Raw genomic sequence first — 21,677 nt, 5'->3', positions numbered from 1 at the left:
TAGTATTATGAGGTTTTTTTGCTGATTTTTTCCTCATAATTTACTATGGAATCACTAACAGGAGATTTTTACTATCATCATGGCATGTGGTTCTTTTTAAAGACGAGTTACATGCTATGATTTTTTTCTGACGGATATTCTCAAGTTAAAGTTGATTTCATGTAATCGAATGAACTATCTTAGAAGTAAAGTCGTCCCAGGAACGCAACTCAACAATATTGGCAATATCATTTTATCAGTCGTCTACCTTAAAATGTACAATGTCTGTCTGAATTGTCAATATAAATGAGTCAGATAAAATTAAATTATTAGAAGAATTTTTCACCAAGTAACAAAAAAAAACAAAATTTGTTTAATTTACTAATGTTTGTATTTTGAGAACGATTTCCGAAGTGGAAATTGAAACGTCAATAAACGTACTTTAACCTTTAATTGAGTCGTTTTGTGAAAAATTTTATATTCTTTTTTTTTTGGTTGTAACCCATATCCGCTTTAATTTAATGCTGATCAATTTCATGCAGTGGTTGACGTTCTTTATAAAAAAAATAATAAATTGTAATAAGTATTATTTTTTTATTTAAAAAAAAAAACTTTGATTTTGTTTATGTTTTATTGTAAAATAAACTAATTTCTTATTTGTATTTATGGAGTAATATGTCCATTTACTTTTCGTTTTTGGGTTGGCAAAATATGATATGTCTACTATTCTGTAGAAAATCGTTAAAAACAAACACTAAACAAGTAGTTAAAACCAGTTAATAAATTTCGTTACATATTTAATGTGATAAGTTGAAAAAAACATTGACAATTCATATTGGTCTAAAGTTTGTGGCATTTTAAAGTAATTACTATTTAAATGGGAATAAGCCACAATTAAAGGTTAAAGTAAGTTTATTGGCGTTTCTATTTCCACTTCAGAAACCCACGATTAATTACAAGTAATTAGTTAATTGACAATTCACTTTAAAAATTTCAAGAATTAAGGGGGCTTCCAAACGTTTAAAATACTCTATTGAAAAATTAAGCTAGTTTGACATATTAACTATTGGTATACTGCTACATATTTTAGAGTAATATTTAAAGTATTATTTGGAGTATTAAAATAAAAGTTAAAATGTATATTCTCCTGACATCGCTCCTGGCCGAAACATTAATAATATATTTAAGTCTTCAGCAATTTACAACTTTTTGTGTAACTTTTCTGTGGATAATACCTTACTGCTTCTAAAGATTCTTAAGCTCTGCTAAGAGTGCGGTTCCGTTATGAGAAAATTTTGAAATAATGGGCTTTGTAACTTTTTAAATTAAACTTCCAAAAAAGGAAGTGGATGGCGAATGTTTGAAGTCTGGATGTTAAAATTTTTCGAAAAGCCTCTGTTTTGTATATAATGAAAGTCGTTAGAATTCGACTGTAAACATTAATTAAAGGCATATTCTAATTAAGTTGAGAAGTTGTGAGCAGTTGTATGTCACTGTCTTTATACTTCTTACAAATTTAGATGACATCATTCCACCAAAATATGTTTTATGATAAACTTTAAAATTTCGTTTTAATTTTAAACTTTTAGTTTTAGATACTGGAAATAATTTTGTGAAGTTGTTACTTTATCAGTACAAACATGACAAAATGGAGTTACTTTACATTGTCCAAGCATTCTTCATTAACTGTTCTTTATTTTCTCTTGGAACTTTAGAAATTAAGATTAACTTAAAGACTTCAAAGCTGCCGATCCGACCAATTTTAAACTACTATTTTTGAAAGAATATTTCTAACAAAACGGTCCCGAATCATGAACCTTATAATCTAAACACTTTCCATTGCTTCATCAAGCAGAGACCTGAACTTTCTCAGTTTAATATCCAGGATGTTTTTGACGAATTTATTTTTGACGAGAACACTGAAGAACACACGTGTTAAAAATAGTAGCTTTCTAGAATAGTCATAGCGTGAGTAGCCTTGAATTTATCAAAAAACGGGGTGTAATCTAGCTGGCGTCCGTAAAAGAATTTTACACGTGCACCCTGGGTAATGCTAAACAAGCTAACGCGATAGTTGGCGACTAGTCTATCTCTTAAAGATCTCCTAGTCATCGATATACATGGAAATAGTTACAAAAACTAGTTCTTTTCAGAACTATATGACAAGAAGCATTGGACCAATCCTCCGAATATGCCAACTAAATATAGAGGCACTTAGTAGATCAAAGTGTGAGGTACTATCTAAAATCCTGCCAGAAAATAACATTGTCGTGGCTGCCATTCAAGAAACTCATGTAGGTGATGAAACTGATCTAAAACGTAGGGGCAAAGTACCAGGATATGAAATTATTGGTGTAACATATCACCATATATACGGCTGTATAACATATATCCGCAGCAACATAGAAAATGCCCATCTAATGAACACCAGTACCAATGGAAACATTCAAATCATTACAGTAATAATCGAAGAACTTACAATTGCTAATATATACAAGCCCCCAGAAACCCAGTGGCCTCTAGAAGTATTGCCTCATTTTTGCCATCCGGCAGTTTATATGGGAGATTTTAATAGCACCATACGATGTGGAAATATCACAGCAATGACCGACGGTGGTACGGCGAAGCACTTGCAGAGTGGGCAGAAGAAAACAACCTTAGTCTAATATTTAATGCAAAAGACAGGGGAACATTTAGATCCGCAGCGTGGAGAAAGGAATACAACCCAGACCTCTGTTTCTCAACCCAAAACTCTCAAAATTAACCTGTGAATATAACAAGAAAAGTCCTGAAAAATTTCTCACACAGTCAACATCGCCCAATAATATATGAAGTAGGTATCCAGGTCCCGATAGTCCGATCCACTCCCAGACCAAGATGGAATTTTCAGAAGGCAGACTGGCAAAAATTCTCTATTGAACTTGATAAAGTTATAAGATGGGTTCCAGCCACACCGGAAAGCTACGATAGATTTGTAGGTTCAGTGATATCAACTGCAAAAAATTGTATACCAAGAGGTTACCGCAAAGAGTCTGGAATAATGAATGTGAAGAACTCTACAATGACTATATAGAGAATGGTGACCCAGATGTAGCTAATGACCTATTGCAAACATTAAATGAAGCAAGGAGAGATAAATGGATAAAAACAACGGAGAAAATGGACTTTAAAAGATCGAGCAGACAATCTTGGAACCTACTTAGAAAGCTAGGGGGAAGTGCCCCGCCCGTTAGAAAACCCCACTTTTTGTGCCTGACCAAATAGCTAGTCGAATAGTGACCCTATCTAGGCCCCACGTGACAAAGAATATACAAAATATATAAAAAAGGAACTCAACAACTTACGTCAAACAGGTTCTCCCAAGGTTCTCCCACGAATTCACCAACGAAGAAATAACATCAGCCCTCCGAGACATGAAAACTGGCAAGGCGCCTGGTTTTGATGGGATACATCCTGTATGGATGTATGGGAATGAGCGAAATAATAGTGATCTTAGAGTGTAAAAATGTCGTGACTTAAAATCATTGTACAGTCTGTTCGAACGAATCTACAAAGCTTTTTAAAAATCCAACCTAAAGGATTTTTTATACTTTTAAAATAATGGTTGTGATTTTCTCATCATTCGCAATCTATAGTGTAAGTTTTAAGCATGAAACACCTCAATTATCTCGAAAACAGCTTGCACGTTTTTGGGCAATGTACGGGATCGCCAAAAATCTGGCAGGCCAAAAACTGCAACTAATAAAGATAAGTCTGTAGATGTCCTTCTAGATGTTCAAAAAAATCCTAAAACATTCACGTATAAATTATCTAGAAATCATATTGTTGAAATCATAGTAGCAGGAAGACAGTACAAAACATTTTACATAAAAATAAATTCCACCCTTGTAACATTCAAAACCATCAAGAATTAACAGAAGATAATTTTGATCGGAGATTAGAGTTTTGTGAAACTATTTAAAGAACATTGATAGACAAAAAGACTTTTTAGATTCCCTTGTATTTAGTAATGAAGCGACATTCTGCTTGAACGGTACTGTTAACAGACATAATTGCTGATACCGATCAGATTCCAATCTACACTGGATGGATGAGACTTACACACAATATCCACCAAAAAGTTAATGTGTAACGGCTTTAAAACGGCAGCAAAAAACCATTTGATCGGTGTCCGTTTTTTTATTAAAATTATTGTTATATTAAAATTATTTCTGAAATAATCAATTTATTTTTAAATATGATAGTGTGGTTTCAACAGGATGGTGCGCCTGCACACTATCATAAAATTGTAAGGCAATATTTAAATGCCGTTTTTCCCCAGAGATGGATTGGTAGGTGCACTTGAATGGCCGGCTAGATTTCTCGACTTGACCCACTTGATTTTTTATGGGGCTACTCTAAGGATCGAGTTTATGTAAACAGATCAACTAATTTTAATAATTTAAAGGATCGCATACGTCTTGAAATGCAGGCAGTTTCTCCAGAAGTGATCAATGATTATATTCGAAACTTCCAAGATAGATTGCATTATTGCCAAGAAACAGACGACCAAAACTTTGAGCGCTTTTTGTAAAAAATTGCATTTTTTTTTATTTTAATTGTTACTTTTCAAAATTAATATAAATTGTTCAACATGGATTAGATATGTCTTTAGAAATTTTTCTTGTTTTATATTTATGATATGGTGTATTAAATGGTGTATTAAAGCTTTGCTATAATATATAACTCGATCTAGGTTGCTATTTAAAAACAAACAAGATGGCGGTGATACGCTAAATGCTGACATCACATAAATTTAAATTCTTTCTAGAAAATGCAGAATATTCTCTCATTCATGATCTTACAATTTCATAAATATATATCTATTTAAATAATTGATGGACCAATAATGGATTCGACCGTTACTTGATGGAAATTCATTTTATTTAACAATAAAACACTGAAAACTTTGTTTTCAAAACTTCCACAAAATTTATTTTAAATTCTTATCACTACAGCTGTTTCGGCTGATTGCCTTTCTCAAGTGATCTGTTTTTGGCATGGGTTTACACTTTATAGTCTCTAATGAAATAGGTTGAGGAGGGGAGAACTGTTTGTCTCAAGCTGGTCATTCAGAATTATATCTGTGTTTTTTAATTTGTTGATCTCCATAGATTCTAACAAAGATAGCTTAAGGCATTTATTTTGAATGTGTAGAATTTTAAATTCGTCATTAAAAGAATGATTATGATCTAGAAGGTGAAGTGCGTATGTAGAATCTGTTTTTCTATTATTGAAAGCCCTTTTATGTTCTGCTATTTGTTTATTAAACTTAAATGTGGCGACTGCCCAAAAACTTACATTGGTCAAACAGGTAGAAATTTTAATAAACGAATAGCAGAACATAAAAGGGCTTTCAATAATAGAAAAACAGATTCTACATACGCACTTCACCTTCTAGATCATAATCATTCTTTTAATGACGAATTTAAAATTCTACACATTCAAAATAAAGGCCTTAAGCTATCTTTGTTAGAATCTAGGGAAATCAACAAATTAAAAAACACAGATATAATTCTGAATGACCAGCTTGAGACAAACAGTTCTCCCCTCCTCAACCTATTTCATTAGAGACTATAAAGTGTAAACCCATGCCAAAAACAGATCACTTGAGAAAGGCAATCAGCCGAAACAGCTGTAGTGATAAGAATTTAAAATAAATTTTGTGGAAGTTTTGAAAACAAAGTTTCCAGTGTTTTATTGTTACATATATCTATTTTTTGGTTTCCGTGTTTCCATATTTTTTCGCTACCCTGTATATTTCGGCCCTTTTAACAAATAGCTCGCTGGGGAAAAACCTATAATAAAAAAATATTATTTCACGTTATAAATACCTTAGTTGCGATTATTTTACGGATTTTTGTTAGTATTGCAGTAAAACTGTTCAATAGCGGTCAATAAAAACGTCACAATTCTATGGTAGTGTCGTTTTAAAGGCTACAAACTCTGCCCGAATCTGTACACTAAATAACAATAATTCCCTATGTATATATTATGTACTTACCCTGTAACCACAATGATGTATGATGTAATATGATACAAAACCACCTTTATATAAATAAATATTTTCCCATTTTCGTTATTTACTAATTTATTTCTTATATTTCATTTAAATTTTGCACATATAAATGACATAATGGCCATTGTTTTTAGTTAAATATTATTTTATATGGAATTAAAAATCATTTTGAAAATATTTTATTAATAAATTATTAAATTTAAACTGTAACTGTTTATGAATTGGCGCTGGGTGGCGCCGGTGACTTACTTGGTTTCGATATTTTAAGGTCGTGGCATATTATCGTGCACGTTACGTTTCCAGCACGTAGGCTAAAGGTCGTGGCAGAATTCGGGAATGGTTTTATTGGATGAACAGTTCCGACGATGTAAAAGACTGGTGTAAGAAATGTACTATTTGTGCCACGAGTAATGGGCCTTACCGAAAAAGGAGAGCTCCTATAAGACAATATAATGTTGGAAGCCCGTTTGAAAGAATAGCTTTGGACATCGCTGGGCCATTTCCAGAAAGTGAAAATGGAGGCAAGTACATGCTGGTAGTAATGGATTACTTCACGAAGTGGGTCGAGATTTACGCACTTCCAGACCAGAAGGCCGCCACCGTTGCAGATAAGTTGATCCAAGAATATATCAGCCGATTTGGAGTGCCTTTGGAGATACATAGTGATCAAGGCAGGAACTTCGAAAGCGATCTATTCCAAGGAATATGTGATAGACTAGGCATGAAGAAAACAAGAACTACCGCGTATCATCCGCAATCGGATGGTATGGTAGAACGAATGAATAGGACAGTTGGCAAGTATTTGACAAAGATGGTGTCCGATCATCAGCGAGACTGGGACCAATACCTTCCGTTCTTCACAATGGCCTACAGATCTGCTGTTAACGAATCAACAGGCCAGACACCAGCCAAAGTCCTATTCGGACGCGAAATGCGACTACCTTGTGATCTCGAGTTTAGATGTCGACCTGGAGAAGATGTAGCAGGTGAAGATTATGTAATCGAATTACGAAGAAGAATGGACGATGTACATGAGTTGGTCCGTTCCCACCTTCAGATCGCTAGCGACAGAATGAAGAAACGGTACGATACACAAGCCGAAAAGGGTTGCTTTAAGAAGAACGACAAAGTATGGCTGTATAATCCCAAGAAGCGAAAAGGTTGTTCTCCCAAATTGCAGCAGTTTTGGGAAGGTCCATACCTCATTATGGAGAAGATCAACGATGTCATCTACCGAATAAGCAAGATTCCGAAGGGAAAACCGATGATAGTACACCATAACCGGCTGGCGTCTTTCGAAGGTGACCACGACGTAGATGAAGAAGTGGAAGTAAACCAAGTCCAAGACGTGTCTGACCTCACGTTTGAGGAATTCATGGGTGCCTATGGAGGTACCGGTAAAGCAAGACATGGTGTTACCACTGAAGAAAAGCAAGATCTACTCGCGCTCCCCGATGACTACTCGCTGGCCCTTACCATCCCGGCCAGTATCAAAGACGCACCAGGGTTGGCATCCGTCTTTCGAAGGAAGTTTGGTCGAGTTGCAGAACTTCAATGCCAGGTGCCAGCTCCCGGTAAAACCTTGAAACTCCAAGATGTATCACGTTACCTTTTCTACCTGGTAACAAAAGACACTGCCCGTGACCAACCTACCTACCGAGATGTATGGGAAGCCTTACTTCAATTGAGAGAGCACGTACTAGAGTCCGACGTGCAAAAGTTAGCTATGCCAAAGTTGGAGTGCCGCCAATTAGATTGGAGGGTTATCCGAAATATGGTGGAGGAGATCTTCAAAGACACCGAAGTCCAGGTGTTAGTCTGTTGCAATCCGCATAGTTACTGGTGCGGAGAGAAAACCGTCCCTTGTCATTTTTATACAACTGGAAGTTGTAAAAGAGGGTCCAGTTGCCGATACCAGCATACAGTTCCGGTTCCAGTCCCGACAAGGTTCCAGGACGAACCATCTTTTAAGAGGGGGGCAATGTTACGATAAATATCATGGCCTAAAAATAACCGTAAATATATTATGACTAATTCTAATATGTTTTAGATTATACGAGACAATTCGACCAGCTGGCATAAACTCCAAGTGATAAAAAAACTGGTTCCGTTCGAATCTTCCGGAATTAGGCCTGTTCATTTGAGGCGAAACCAGGTCAGTTGAGGTCAACATCCATGGGGTTCTAGAGCAGCTGTTTTCGTATAAATATGAGGGAACTTTCATTTTGAAAACAGTTAGTGAAGATCTGAAGACCGCGCCCGCGATTTTTTAATTGCCACGTTCGCTTTTAAATAAATTATGTATTTTTAGTGATAAATAAACTTATATAAATTATCGTGCTTTTTAATAAATTAAAGTAGGAACAATATAACAATTAATAAATTCACAACAATATTCATAATATTTTTCATCGTCATCAATTAATTCTCTGTATAAAGTCCAGTATTCACATTCCTTCTTCCTTTCTCTTAGCATTGGATATACTTCAAACCTTCTTTTTAACACAGTTTTTCATTCTTCATCGTTACGTAGAAGAGCAATTGCACATAATTTTTGTCGAGAAAAGCGAGATCATATCTTCAACGAACCAAACTGAAACGTTCTATGTATGAAAATGTGAACGCCCAGCCCAATTGCTGGAGTGGAAACGCTACGTGCCATATCGGAAATCGCTTCATATTATCGTACACGTATAGTTTCCGGCGCGTAGCGTTTCCACTCCAGCAATCGGACTGCGTGTTCACATTTTCATACATAGAACGTTTCAGTTTGGTTCGGTGAAGATATGATCCCTCTTTTCTCGACAAAAATTATGTGCAATTGCTCTTCTACTTAACGATGAAGAAAGAAAAACTGTAGTAAAAAGTAGGTTTGAAGTATATTTAATGCTAAGAGAAAGGAAAAAGGAAGGTGAATACTGAACTTTATACAAAGAATTAATTGGTGACGATGAAAAATATTATGATTATATTTTAGAATGAATAGGATTAAGTTTGAATATATTTTAAATTTAATTACACCTTTAGTTAAAAAACAAAATACTACATTTAACGAAGCCATACATATCAAACCAAAGAGTATTTTTAAAAAAGAAAAGGTATCACTTCCGTGCAAAAGTCCTAATTGTTTATCACTTTCGTGTTTAATTGTCACAACGCAATAAAAACACAATGCATAAATGATAAAACAGCCTTCAAATACTCTGTATCAAAATCAAACAAATACCTAAATAAACAACAAGGGGAAAACGACGGACATCTAATTCATATTATCCGTATCAACCGGTTACGACTCGTTAAGTAGCCGTCAGCATCAGGAAAATATTGTTTTCGAATATACTGAACGGAAACGTTAGGTGTCTGAAACGCTATGTTCCTGACAGTGTGAATTTTTCATATTTAAAACCATTTAAATTATATTTTTCTAAAACTAAATACTACGGGCTTTAAACGCAACGTGCATGATAGTATGCCACGACCTTAATAGCCATATTTTAAATGAAATTCGGAGAAGTCTTGCATTCTGTCTTCTTTCCGTATTGGTAGAAGTATACAATTAGAGAGAAGTCATACTAGTAATACAAATAGAGAACTTTTAGTTTGCTATAAATCGGTAGGTTAATAATTTTTAATAAATACAGCAAATACAAGACTATTTGTTAGTTATTTTTTTAATTTAAAAAACTGTACAACGTTTAATATAAATTTTCGAGTATACTGCCTGCAATTATTAATTTTTAATGCACACACAAATACTTTTAAATTAAATTAATAGCGGTTGGAACAACTAGTTCCAACAATTCATTTTAAGTTGAAATTAATTTCCTAATTGTACGTTGCAACTTTCTTAGAAACAAAAAACAACGAGAACACTTAACTGGTTAATTGCATTCGTTGGTGGAATTTCTCGGTTACAAGTGTTGTGCGCTTCAATTGAAGCCTGTTTTGATAAATTTTAGGTCTTGCATGTGGATGAAGACGGAACTCAATTAGGAAATCGGGAAGTTAAATTTCCCTTGATATGGCGGAAACAGCGCGGTATGATTATATTCCAACGTTCATATTATGTACATTCCAAGATTAAATATTGCTTTGTCAAACATTTATTAAATTGTTTAAATATTGAAAACGTTTAAACAATTTATACACATATAATATTTAATATTATCTCCTCTACCAAAGAAACCAAACAAAGTTTTTACTTAAAGTGTCTAAATTTTTTTCTAAAAAATAAATGGATTGATTTAATCTGCCAAAAAAAATTATTACCATTAAAAAGTTATGTTTAAAGTCATATTATTAGTATTTTTATGAATAAAAATAAAACTATAAGCAGAGAAACGAATACATAAAGATTATGTATCAAGCATTCAAACAATGGAAAATTTATAACTATGTATATAATTTTGTTAAGTAAAAAGGGACAAACTTAAATTTGTATTTTAAGACACAATTTTTAAAATATATTTTTCCAAGAAATAATAAATGTATTAAAAATGTTTATACTGATCCTGGTTCGATAAATTGATAAACGTAATTTCAATTGCTTCTTCTTTCTTCTTGTATGTAGGCTTTAAAACCTGTTTCTTCTTCAATATTAGCCTCCTAAATTGTTTAAATTATCGCACCATCTTTTTCTTGGTCTGTTCGTACTATTCTATCCTCTGTCATTCTACTAATGTGTTCGTTCCACTCCTGTTTCCGTTTTGTCACCCATCCATTTATGTCTTCTATATTGCAGGCTTTTCGTATGTTTTCGGTTCTCTCCCTATCCAACAGATTTTTCCCTGATATTCGTCGAAGTATTTTCATCTCTGTTGTTTTTAGCAGTCGTCTCGTTTTAGATGTGTCAGGTCTTGTCTCCGTCGTATATGTTAATATAGGTCTAATTGCTGCTTTATAGATTCTTGTTGTTGAGTCTTGTCTTAGGTATTTGTTCTTCCAGATTGTGTCATTAAGAGATCCCTCCGCTTTACTTGCTTTTAAGCTTTGTTGTGGTACTTCTTCTTCAACATCTCCGTAACTAGTTATATCTATTCCCAGATATCTAAACCTTGTTTCCTGCTTTATTATTTCCCCACCAATTTCGATTTTACAATATAGTGGGGATTTAGATGTTGTCATATTTGGTTTTTTCTGCTGATATTATCATATTGTATTTCTTGGCTGTTGTATTGAAGATGGTGTTACTATTTGTAGCTCGTCTTCTGTCTCTGCGATTAATGCGGTGTCGTCTGCATAACATAATATTTTTGGATTTATTTGTTCCCCATTCTGTAACCATGACCTTTACGTACTGCATGTATTATTTCGTTCATTATTATAAGAGAAGTGGGCTTAATGAGTCAACCTGTCTGACTCCGCTTTGTACTAGTATACACTGTGTTAATTTTCCATTTATCTTTGCCTGTATTGGATTATGGAAGTAGATGTTTTCAATGGTTTGTATAATATTGATTGGTATGTTTCTTTTATACAGTAGGTCTAAGACGTGTTCGACTTGGATGCAATGAAAAGCCTTTGTCAGGACTATAAAACCTAGATATGCTGGTTTATTATACTCGATGGTCTTTTCTGTGATTTGTCTTAGTAAAAATATGACGTCTACGCAAGATCTTCCGGATCTGAATCCTTGTTGTTCAGTTTATTGATTTTGTGGTAAGTTTAAGTGCGGTGTTCAGTATATTTATACCTCTATAATTATTTATAGATAAAGATAATTATTTATTATTAATAACGAAGTAGCTATCAAAACGGGCAATAGAATATGCAGACCATTTAAGACGACAAAGGGACTACTACAGGGTTGCTCCACATCCCCCACCCTGTTCAAAATATTCCTGGAAAAAACCCTGAAACCATGGAAAAGAAAGTGCGAAGGACTGGGTATACCAGTAAGGAACGAATATCTATATACGCTAAGTTTTGCCGACGACCAAATAGTGATCGCACAAGACGAGGTTGACCTCAGTTTTATGATGAGAAAACTGGAGCAGGAATATACAAAGAATGGGATGGAAATAAACCTAAAGAAAACTGAATACCTAACAACGGAGAATACAGAAATAAAACAGCTGGAAATAGACGAAGGTAAACAAATCAAAGGAACAGACAAGTAAAAGTATTTAGGTTTCATAATATCAAACAAAGGAACAACGGAGGAAGAGATAAAAAATAGACTAGGACAAACAAGAGACTGCATACGAAAATTGAACCCGGTACTATGGGATAAGAACATCAGCATGAAAACAAAGAAAAAAATATATAATACCATGACAAGAAGTATCCTCACTTATGGGTGTGAAAATTGGACAATAAATAAGAAAACCAAAAACAAAATAAGAGCAACAGAGATGGAATTCCTAAGGAGAAGCTGCAGAGTAACAAGAAGAGACAGAATAAATAACATGGAGATTAAGAGGAGAATGGGAATGAACTCCGACATAATAGACTACATCGAACAGAAGAGATTAACATGGTACGGACATGTCAGAAGAGCAGACCAAAATCGGTGGATAAATAGAATAACAGAGTGGAGCCCGATAGGAAGAAGAAAGAGAGGCAGACCCCGAAGATCTTTCAGAGATGAGGTGGACGAAGCAATGAGTAGAAGAAACCTACAGGAAGGGGACTGGCTAAACAGGAAAAATTGGAGAAAACGGTTGAGTGAAGGAATACAGTGAAAACTGTGGAAATCCTTGTATATATATATATAATTATTTGCGTCTTCTTTATCTACTTTCTGGAACATTGGTATCATTATGCTGTTTCTCCATGCGTCTGGTATCTTGCAGTGCAATATTAGTTTTTGTATAAGCTTTGTTATCTCTAGGATTATACTTTCTCCTCCGTGTTTTAGAAGCTCGTTGGTTATTCCGTCTGGCCCTGGTGACTTTCTTGTTTTTGAGTGAATTTATGGCTATCTCTACTTCCTGAAAACTGATTTCTATTTCGTGTTCTAAATCAGGTACGTTATTGTGTTGATTATTATTTTCCTTTCCTTTAAACAGTTCCGTCAGGTATCTTTCCCATTCGTTTGCTGGTATGCTATTGTATTCCTTCAAATCTGTCATTTCTTTCCGTTAGTTTCTTATGAATTTGCATATTTGTTTTTGTACACCATAGAAGTCGCTTTTCATCCTATTTGTAAACTGTTCCCAGTGCTAATTTTTTGTTCTTCTTACCAACTACTTTGGTTCATTTCGTATTCTTCTATAGGTGTCTCGGAATTTTGGAGTATTTGATGTTTTTTACTTCGTGTAGGTCTCTCTGTAGGGTTTTCTTTACATTTCTCTTTTATTTATTTTCTGAACCACAGTGTATTGTTGTTGTTTCTTTTGTTCAGTATGACTTTGCAATTTTATAGAGCTTCTGTTGCTGCTTCTTCAATGTTCTTTTTAATTTTCTCCCAGCTCGCATTTATATCTTCGATGTCGTCTATTTGTTTCAGCTGTATATTCTGTGCTAGCCTTCTTTGGTACATTTCTCGTTATAGAGTCGTTCCACAGTGATTTTACATTGAATTTTTCCTCGATGATGTCCTGTAGAAAATGTTTTGGTGTTACTTTCATTCTTATGTTTGCTAGTAGTAGTTTGTGTTCACTCCCTGCGTCTGCAGAGTTTAAAGTTCGGATATCTAGAATCTGCTTTGGGAGCATTTTTCGATTAGTGACTATAAAACCAATCATATATTTGTGCCCCCTGGAGTTTATAATAGTATATTTATACTGGAGCTTATGGTCGAAAAAGGTATTATTGATTCTTAGTTCGTTAAAATCACAGAGATTACTCTTGAGTTTTCCATTTGCGTTGACATGGCTATCATTAAATCTTTGTTTTACTTGTGGAAATATTTAATTTCCCATTCTGGCATTAAAGTCACCCATAGGAATTAAGGCTTCTTAATGAGGTAATTTATCCAGGAGGTTTGGTCCAATTTCAATTGCAACTGTAATAAAAGTTGGTTCCCACATTACCAAAAATAAACAAATTCATTCACTTTTGACGTTACGAATTATACCGGTACGAATAGTCATAGTTACGCCCGCCCTGTCAATGTTATGAAGAGTCTCCGTTATGAATTGACTACGTTACATATTTTCTATTTCCATTTGTGTGTTTACGGACTATCTCGTTACGAGATATCTTGTCACGATTCTTTTTATGTACAAACATGAAAAATATACACTAAAGCTTGATTTTGCCCAAAATATATCATTTACATAGGATTTAATAAGATGCGAAATTTAACTGAAAGTAAAGTCACAAATATACTCGATGACAAAGTTACAGCCAAACACCATTTACGCTGTGGCACTTAACGTGTTAAACTAGGCTTGATTATTATGGTGGTCATAAGAAAATAAATAAATAAACATAGCCAGACATACAATACTAAACAATTCTGCAACGTAGTTCTAAAAAGTAGCTGAGGATTTTGTTTCGAACTATATAATTATTCAGTTATGCAATTAGTTATTTAAAACCCTTTATCAACTGACTGTTCAGTAATAAACTGCAACGAGCTTCAACTTCGCATTAGAATCCTTTTAAAATACAGCTTTATTAAAATTTAATAAAGTTGAACCGAATGGAAAAGAAGTATTAAGCTTCATGTTCTTTGAATACAGCTAAAATTAAAAAAAAAAGATATAGTAGTATCTTCACTGTTTTGCCACTGTATTAGTAGTTCTTGCTTGTTTTTTAACTTTGATTAAAAAGTGTACCTTAACGTTAATAAAAAAGTATAAAACATTTTCAACATGGCAGAATGGTTTTGCTGATTATCCTCTCTGTTCGGAAAAAGCACTAATTGCATTTCAGAGTTTATTTCCATTGTACTTACTATTTTTAATTTGCACTGTCTAGAGTTAGGCTTGTCCTTGGTAGGCTTAAACTTTTATTTGTGTTTTGATTAGTTACAAATAGTAATTTTTATGTTTTGTGTAAATAAAGATGTGACACATTTAAATAAATATACGAGGAATGTTAAGTAGAAGGCTAAAATTTGTTCAAATGTTTTAAAGTAACTTAAAACTAAATTAAATATTCATTTTTATGGCATTATACCCATTTTGGGATTATGGGATTATATCCATTTCGCCTCATAGACCAGAAGCATTGAATAAATTCCTGATGAACATCGACGATTAAGAAGAATCAATCAAATTTACCATGAAAAAACAATAATTTAGTTCACTTTCAATGTGCAGAAACCGCAAGACCATTAAGAGTCAGAATACATGAGCATGAAACATGTCTTCGAAAAACAGGGATTTCGACAAATCACAGATATATAACCATGCCTGGGACAATGAACACAGTCTACAATGGAAAGATTGCATCAGAAACAGACATAAAAAAAAATCAAATACACAGCCCTTATCCTAGTCGATGAATAAAAATGTGTAGCAAACCCATCAGCAGAATATAGCAGGCTTTCGCTGCCAATACTGAAAGAAGAAATCAACAACAAGAACATACCAACAACAGCCGATTAAAAAACTCTGAAACACATTGTATTCAATCATACACAATACATATGCAGCATACAACACACTTACACAATACACGAACACTCTCTCACACACAAACGCTTATAGCACATATTAATAGTGAAGAACATTTAGTAATCTGAATTTAAAGTTCCATTACTTTCCGATCCTTATTAACTCAAAATCTCATGTCGACTAAAAGGGATGTTGTGTAAAAAATTATCTTTTGTTGGGAATTATCTGAAGAAATGTGGATGAATTATTTTTTTCGTGTTAACCTGAACAGATTTCTGAATTATTTGGATTTATTGAGTTACTCACTTGATGCTAAAAGATATAGTATATAAAGGCCTATACAGAAACAAATAAATATCATGGTACAAAAAACCTGTATACCGAACGAGATAAATTAGCTTGTCTCTCATCGCCAAAAAACACGCATCGAAATGGAATACGCAGAAACTTCAGTTTTCTTGACACAAGTGGAAACGGAAAATCGTTTCCGAGGGAAACTTTGAGTGGGGATAATCTTTGAGTTTTATTTTCCTAGAAACTTGTACAATTCGCTGATATATTTAGGTATACGAGTTTAACCTTCTTATTATATATTTACCTTCTGTTTTGTTTATTTTTTATATTTGTTTACTTATTTTATTTTACTATATTTTTCTCTTACATTAATACTTTCAGTTTTAACGGTTAACCTAACATTTTATATAGTTGGTTATTTTATTTTTCATGGAAGTCGTTTTAAATCAATTGTACTGTACACAATTGGCTTATTGTACATCTTATTCACTCATTATACCCATTCCAGAATTCTGGAAATCTGTAGCAGCTTATACAGGTCTAGAGGATGGATAATATATTTTTTGAAGTCAGTAGTCTCCAGAAAGTGTTTGCCGCCTGCGATCTAAGTTATGCAGTCATGCAAGATATGGTTGACTGTATTATGTTCTCTGCTACAGAGTCTATATCTTAGTCTCCATGAATCACTCCCATTGTATGCAGGTGATCCTTGACTGGCGCATGTTTAGTATGGAAGCATGTTATGACTCTGAACTCATTTCTGCTTATTTTTTGTAGTTCTTCAGACCTATTATAATATGTCCGACCAATATATATTTTGGCATATGTTTCATGTGAGCTAGTCCAAAATATATTGTCTCTAAAAAGAGCTCTTTCTGATATAAAAAACAATAAATCACCTATCAATATATTCCATCACAAGATGGAACAGTCATAGAGCAAATCAAAGAAGGAGAAGAAACGTTGATAAATATGTTGAAAAAAAAAGGAATTAATATAAATGAAGATGATCTGAACCATCTAACATTTGGCGATGACATCGTTGTAATATTTAATAGAGTTCATGAAGCTACAAAAATGCTAGAAACGCTCTATTAAGCACCAAAAATAATTGGTCTTAAAATTAACATCTCAAAGACAATTTATGACCTACCTTTTCATCATCATCAGTTGGCCCTACAGCCCTTCGTTAGCCCTGGCCTGCCTTAAAACATTCTTCCATCCTTCCCTGTCGGGTGTCTGTCTTCTCTATCCACTTACTCCATCCCCTTCCTCCAGTCCCCTTAAATCACTATGCACCTCGTGCAGTTACCTGAGTTTAGGTCGCCCTTTTTTTTCGACCTGCTTATTTAGCATGGTTATTTTAGAAGGATCACTTTCATCCATTTGCATAACGTGGCCCACCCATCTTAGGCTGTCTATTTTGAAGTAATAGCTTACAAGTATCTAGGACATGAGATTCGCTTGGGCCGAGCTAATCAGACAACAGAAATACAAAGAAGGATAGGTCTCACATGGGCTACCTTTGGTAGATTTAACAACATTTTCAATTCTAATACAGTTTGTTTAAACAGATAGTTTTTAACGAATGTGTTTTACCGGTTACTACATATGCTGCAGAAACTTTAGCTCTGTCAAAGGGAACAATAAATAAAATAAGAGTTACACAACACGCTATAGAACAGGAGTCATGGATGCAGCTGAAAGAATAGTTATAGCTAAATGGGCTTGGCCGGACATGTTTCCAGATTGACGGATGATAGATGGACCAGAAAGATTCAGGGTGCAATGGCGCCCAAGACAAAAGGCATACTGAACCAGAGAATGAACACCGACTAGATGGATAATATAAAGTGCCTCAACATAAATTGGATTCAAGAACTCTCCAGATAGAAACAGGTGGAAAATTGTATAGAAGAATTGATAATATGTTTAATCGGATATGTTCTGTGAGTTATGTTTGTCTTTGGATCCATGTTTTTTTCCGCTTGCAGGCGATACTTTTTGGCATTTCCAAGACCGAAAATATAAAGGTATAGTCTCCTAGTAAAACTAGAACTATTTAAATTTCCATTACTACTCAATTCTTCCTCCAATTTTTCTGCAGTTTTAGACCCGTCAGTGCACCAGGTATAACCCTGCACTCTCGGCCTAGTGTTTTCTCTACCATATCCTTCTGGTGGGCAAATGTCCACTAAAAACTAACTAAAAAAAGTACTTAAAGAATATATCTGGGTACCATATGGTAATCATTATCTATTCGGTATTACTAGTTTCATTTATGGTGTTTCTATATTCTAATTTAACCGGTACGTTGCTCCCGTTTTCTCGTCGTCTATAATATCCTATCCTCGCCTTCTCCTGATAACTATATGTAAATGAAGTTCAGTAGGCCTCCAGTAAGGCTACCGTTGGTGTACTTCTTGTAGTCACTGTGACTCCACGGCAAGCAAGTCTTTAGACATTGTTTAGTTTGAGTAGTTGGGGCACTCTTTTCCTGCACCTTTGCCACCATACTGCTGATGCATATTTTAAATCCTACATTTTTCCACAACTGTTTCTGGCTACCAATAAGGTAGGTACCGCTCTTTTCGTTATTTGTTCTGTCTACTAATTACAAGTAAGCCTCGAGTTTAATAAGCTCGTTTACCTCACTCTTCAGATTTAGAGTTCCATGTGTCTAGTAGTATCAGTTTTATTTTAGATTCAGGAAAGTACACTCTGAACAGTTCTTTTGAGATATCTTTAACATTCTGATTGTGTTTACCTGATTACTTCTGGAACAACAGAATACTTAGCTAAGGGTTCTTTGAATGCTTAGCTAAGATAATTTTAATGGAGCCTTGACATTTATGAAGTCTGCTCTATGTCCTCGCAGTATCTTCTTCATAATTCTCTTAGCTTCTTTATTATATTCGGTTAGATTATATCCGTCTCAGTTCTTTATTATAGTTTGATTTCGGTCCTATGTTTTGCAAGGTTTTAATTCCACCAGGGTACTCTCCTGTTGGAATTCCTCGTTATCTCCGGACAATTGTCTTCGAACGGTTCAAAGTACAACTTATTAGGTAGAAAATAGACTTAACGGTGATTATTAAGAAATATGTTAAAAACAGCTATATACTAAATCCCTAACCTAAAAAAGCTCGCATATTCCACACAAAAATATCACACAAGGGTGATACCAATTTATTATTATACTTTTAAGTGAAAGATGAGTGAATGTAATGTTTGTCAGTACTTTATATATTATTAAAAAAGTGTGTCAACGTGATTATAACCACTTATGTAACATTTCTTTTGTTTCAGAAACCAGCTTTATAAGCTCTGTTAACATCGAGTACATGAACTTGGCTCTAGCTCTAGTAATCTATTCCATTCGATATCCAGCGCTTTTTTGGGCCACAAATAAGTGTCTGGGATTAATATTTTCCTTCCAATTGCTAATAAATGGACTTCATATTTTACTGTCGTTTGCTGGGATGTCAATATTATACAAGGTAAATCACATTTTTTTATATTATTTATTTTATTATTACAAATATATAAATACTTGTACATAGTTAATGTACCTTATTAGATTAAAATACTGTTATTAATAGTAATTAAATAAACAAATTTATACAATTATTTGTAAATTAAAGCAATTTAAGATTAAAAGTTTTCGATTTGACGAAGTTTAAGATATTAAGTTTTCTTGTTTGTTATGTGGGTTCTCCATTTCAGTTCATGATCCAATATTATACCTAGATGTTTGGTTACTGTATTGGGAGTATCTTCGGAGAATAATTTGAGAGAAAGAGAAAAGGAAACTTAAGTATCAAAACACACATGCGCCTATTGGCAAATCAAACTTTAATAGAATTAACAAACAACTTGAAAATCTGTTAATAGGAGAAAAAACAGGGAGATTCAAATTTAGAAAATCTGACTACCTACAAAAATACAAACTATTCTTTATGGAGAGCAACGGGAAAATTAAAAGGTTAACAAGACCCATCATCATCATAGTCATTAACATCTTGGCATATGTGTTGTGGGTCATCATTGCTCTGCAGCAGCTCGGATAATCTGATCAATGATACTTCTCCATTAGTTGCGGCTATCTGTTACATGTAGTGTCTCAGTATACTGCTTGTTGAGAAGCTTTTTCGTGATGGCTTCCCACCGCTGTGGAGATCTGAAGCTTTGGCGTTGACTGAGGCCTGCCTTGGACTACCAACCTTTCCGTTTTATGATCACTTCCATGAATATGACCAAAGAACTTTAATAAAATTTTGGAGTAAACAGTACTAGAGAGACACTGATTGGGTTTAATTTTATCTAGAAGACACTGCTGCTTTTACCGAGGCCGTTAAAGCAGGTTAAAGACCTTAAATTGACCTTAAAAACACCGGAAATTGAACATCAGGAGACATCAACCTGGGTTGATGACCCTCTGTTCAAAACACACACTTTTAGAGGACTCAAGTCCCAAAGTACAGTTAAATTAAAGTCAATTCAGGAAAGTATATATGGAGAAAAGTTGATTTTTGAGCTACCCCTACAGTCAGGTTGCCTAACCAAAATCAAATAAAACAGAGGATGTCTTATTACCCAGGGTGATCGGTGACAGGTCTGATCTTCGGACATGGTGGTCCCACTGTGCAATGGTACACATATCTTCTTAGGGGCTGCATTGAATGCACGCGCGCGCGTTTGTGTGTATGTGTGTGTGTGTGTGTCTGTATGTGTGAAGAGGTGAAAGATGATATGAAAAGATTATAGTAATTTTGACTGCACGTTTTAGATTGAATATATAATGGAAATCAATCGAAAATTGTCTGTTTTGAAGTTATTTTATTTGATGTTTAAGTATTCAGGTAGGATCGGAAGAGTGCTCTAATACATGTTCCAATAAGTAGCAATTTTGGTAATGCAATTCAATGATAATTTTTTGGTTATAGTTTATGTTTATGTGACGAATGGCAAATCACAATATTGCGTCAAAGTTAACGGATACGTAATTATAATTCGCTAAGTATTTGGCGACTCTTACAATATTTAACGAAGAATATTGTTTAAAAAAGACATTTTATTTTTGTAAAGTAGACTTTTTAAATTTTTTAGTAATAAATTAAAATCTATCCTGTTTAAACAATGTTCTAATGGAACATGTACTTAGGAAAGGTATATTTCTGGTCATACTTTATTTTCGGTTTCAATTTCTTTCCTCTACCCGTCACTACAAACTGCCGTATTGACTTTTCATATGGATACTTATTTACCCTGCACCTATCTAACCAACCCCTTTTTATCAATTCCGACAAGCAGCCCTCTGAGAAGAGCGCGTCGATTTGGAAAATGTTTACTCTGCCTACATGTGGTCTGTATATGGAAGGGTCAATTTTCACTGTCAGCGATTGGATGTGATAGCACAATGAACGCGTAAAACAGTAAAATCAACAAAACTTCTATAAATTTTTAAATATGTTTTGTGATAAAATTGTTTCTCGATCACCGATAATGAATATTGTATTTAACACAAAAAAAAAAACAAATTAAAAAACTGTATCCTAAATTTAAACAAAACATTTTAATGGAACATGCAAATAAAAATTGTTATATTAAATTCTACCACGCAACCTAATATGCTTTATTTTGCGGTATCTTCATTTGAACAGTTTAAATTTAACCCTTTCATGAACGTGAGTAAATTAAATAGTTTTAAACACTTTTCTTTGACTGGCTAACAATTAACTATATGATAGTAAATACCCCTAATGATTCATAGTGTCAAAAAAAATTGCCCCTCTCCTATTTTATTAGGGTGGTGGGAATAATAATAATACTTCCTA

At 34.0% G+C, this 21,677-nt stretch overlaps 1 protein-coding gene across 1 annotated transcript in view; it reads left to right on the top strand.

The window, feature by feature from the left end:
* tinc (transmembrane protein tincar) overlaps positions 1–21,677 on the top strand; it is a 613,917-nt gene that overhangs the window by 363,067 nt on the left and 229,173 nt on the right. The window contains exon 6 of the mRNA XM_072523412.1: positions 19,150–19,340. Within this exon, the coding sequence (XP_072379513.1) occupies positions 19,150–19,340 (191 nt within the window). The remainder of the gene's footprint in view (positions 1–19,149; positions 19,341–21,677) is intronic.

The sequence above is a fragment of the Diabrotica undecimpunctata genome, chromosome 2 (genome assembly GCF_040954645.1).
Source record: "Diabrotica undecimpunctata isolate CICGRU chromosome 2, icDiaUnde3, whole genome shotgun sequence".
NCBI classification, from domain to species: domain Eukaryota; kingdom Metazoa; phylum Arthropoda; class Insecta; order Coleoptera; family Chrysomelidae; genus Diabrotica; species Diabrotica undecimpunctata.
The sequence above is the reverse complement of the archived record's forward strand: the minus strand, read 5'-3'. Positions and strand labels throughout refer to the sequence as shown.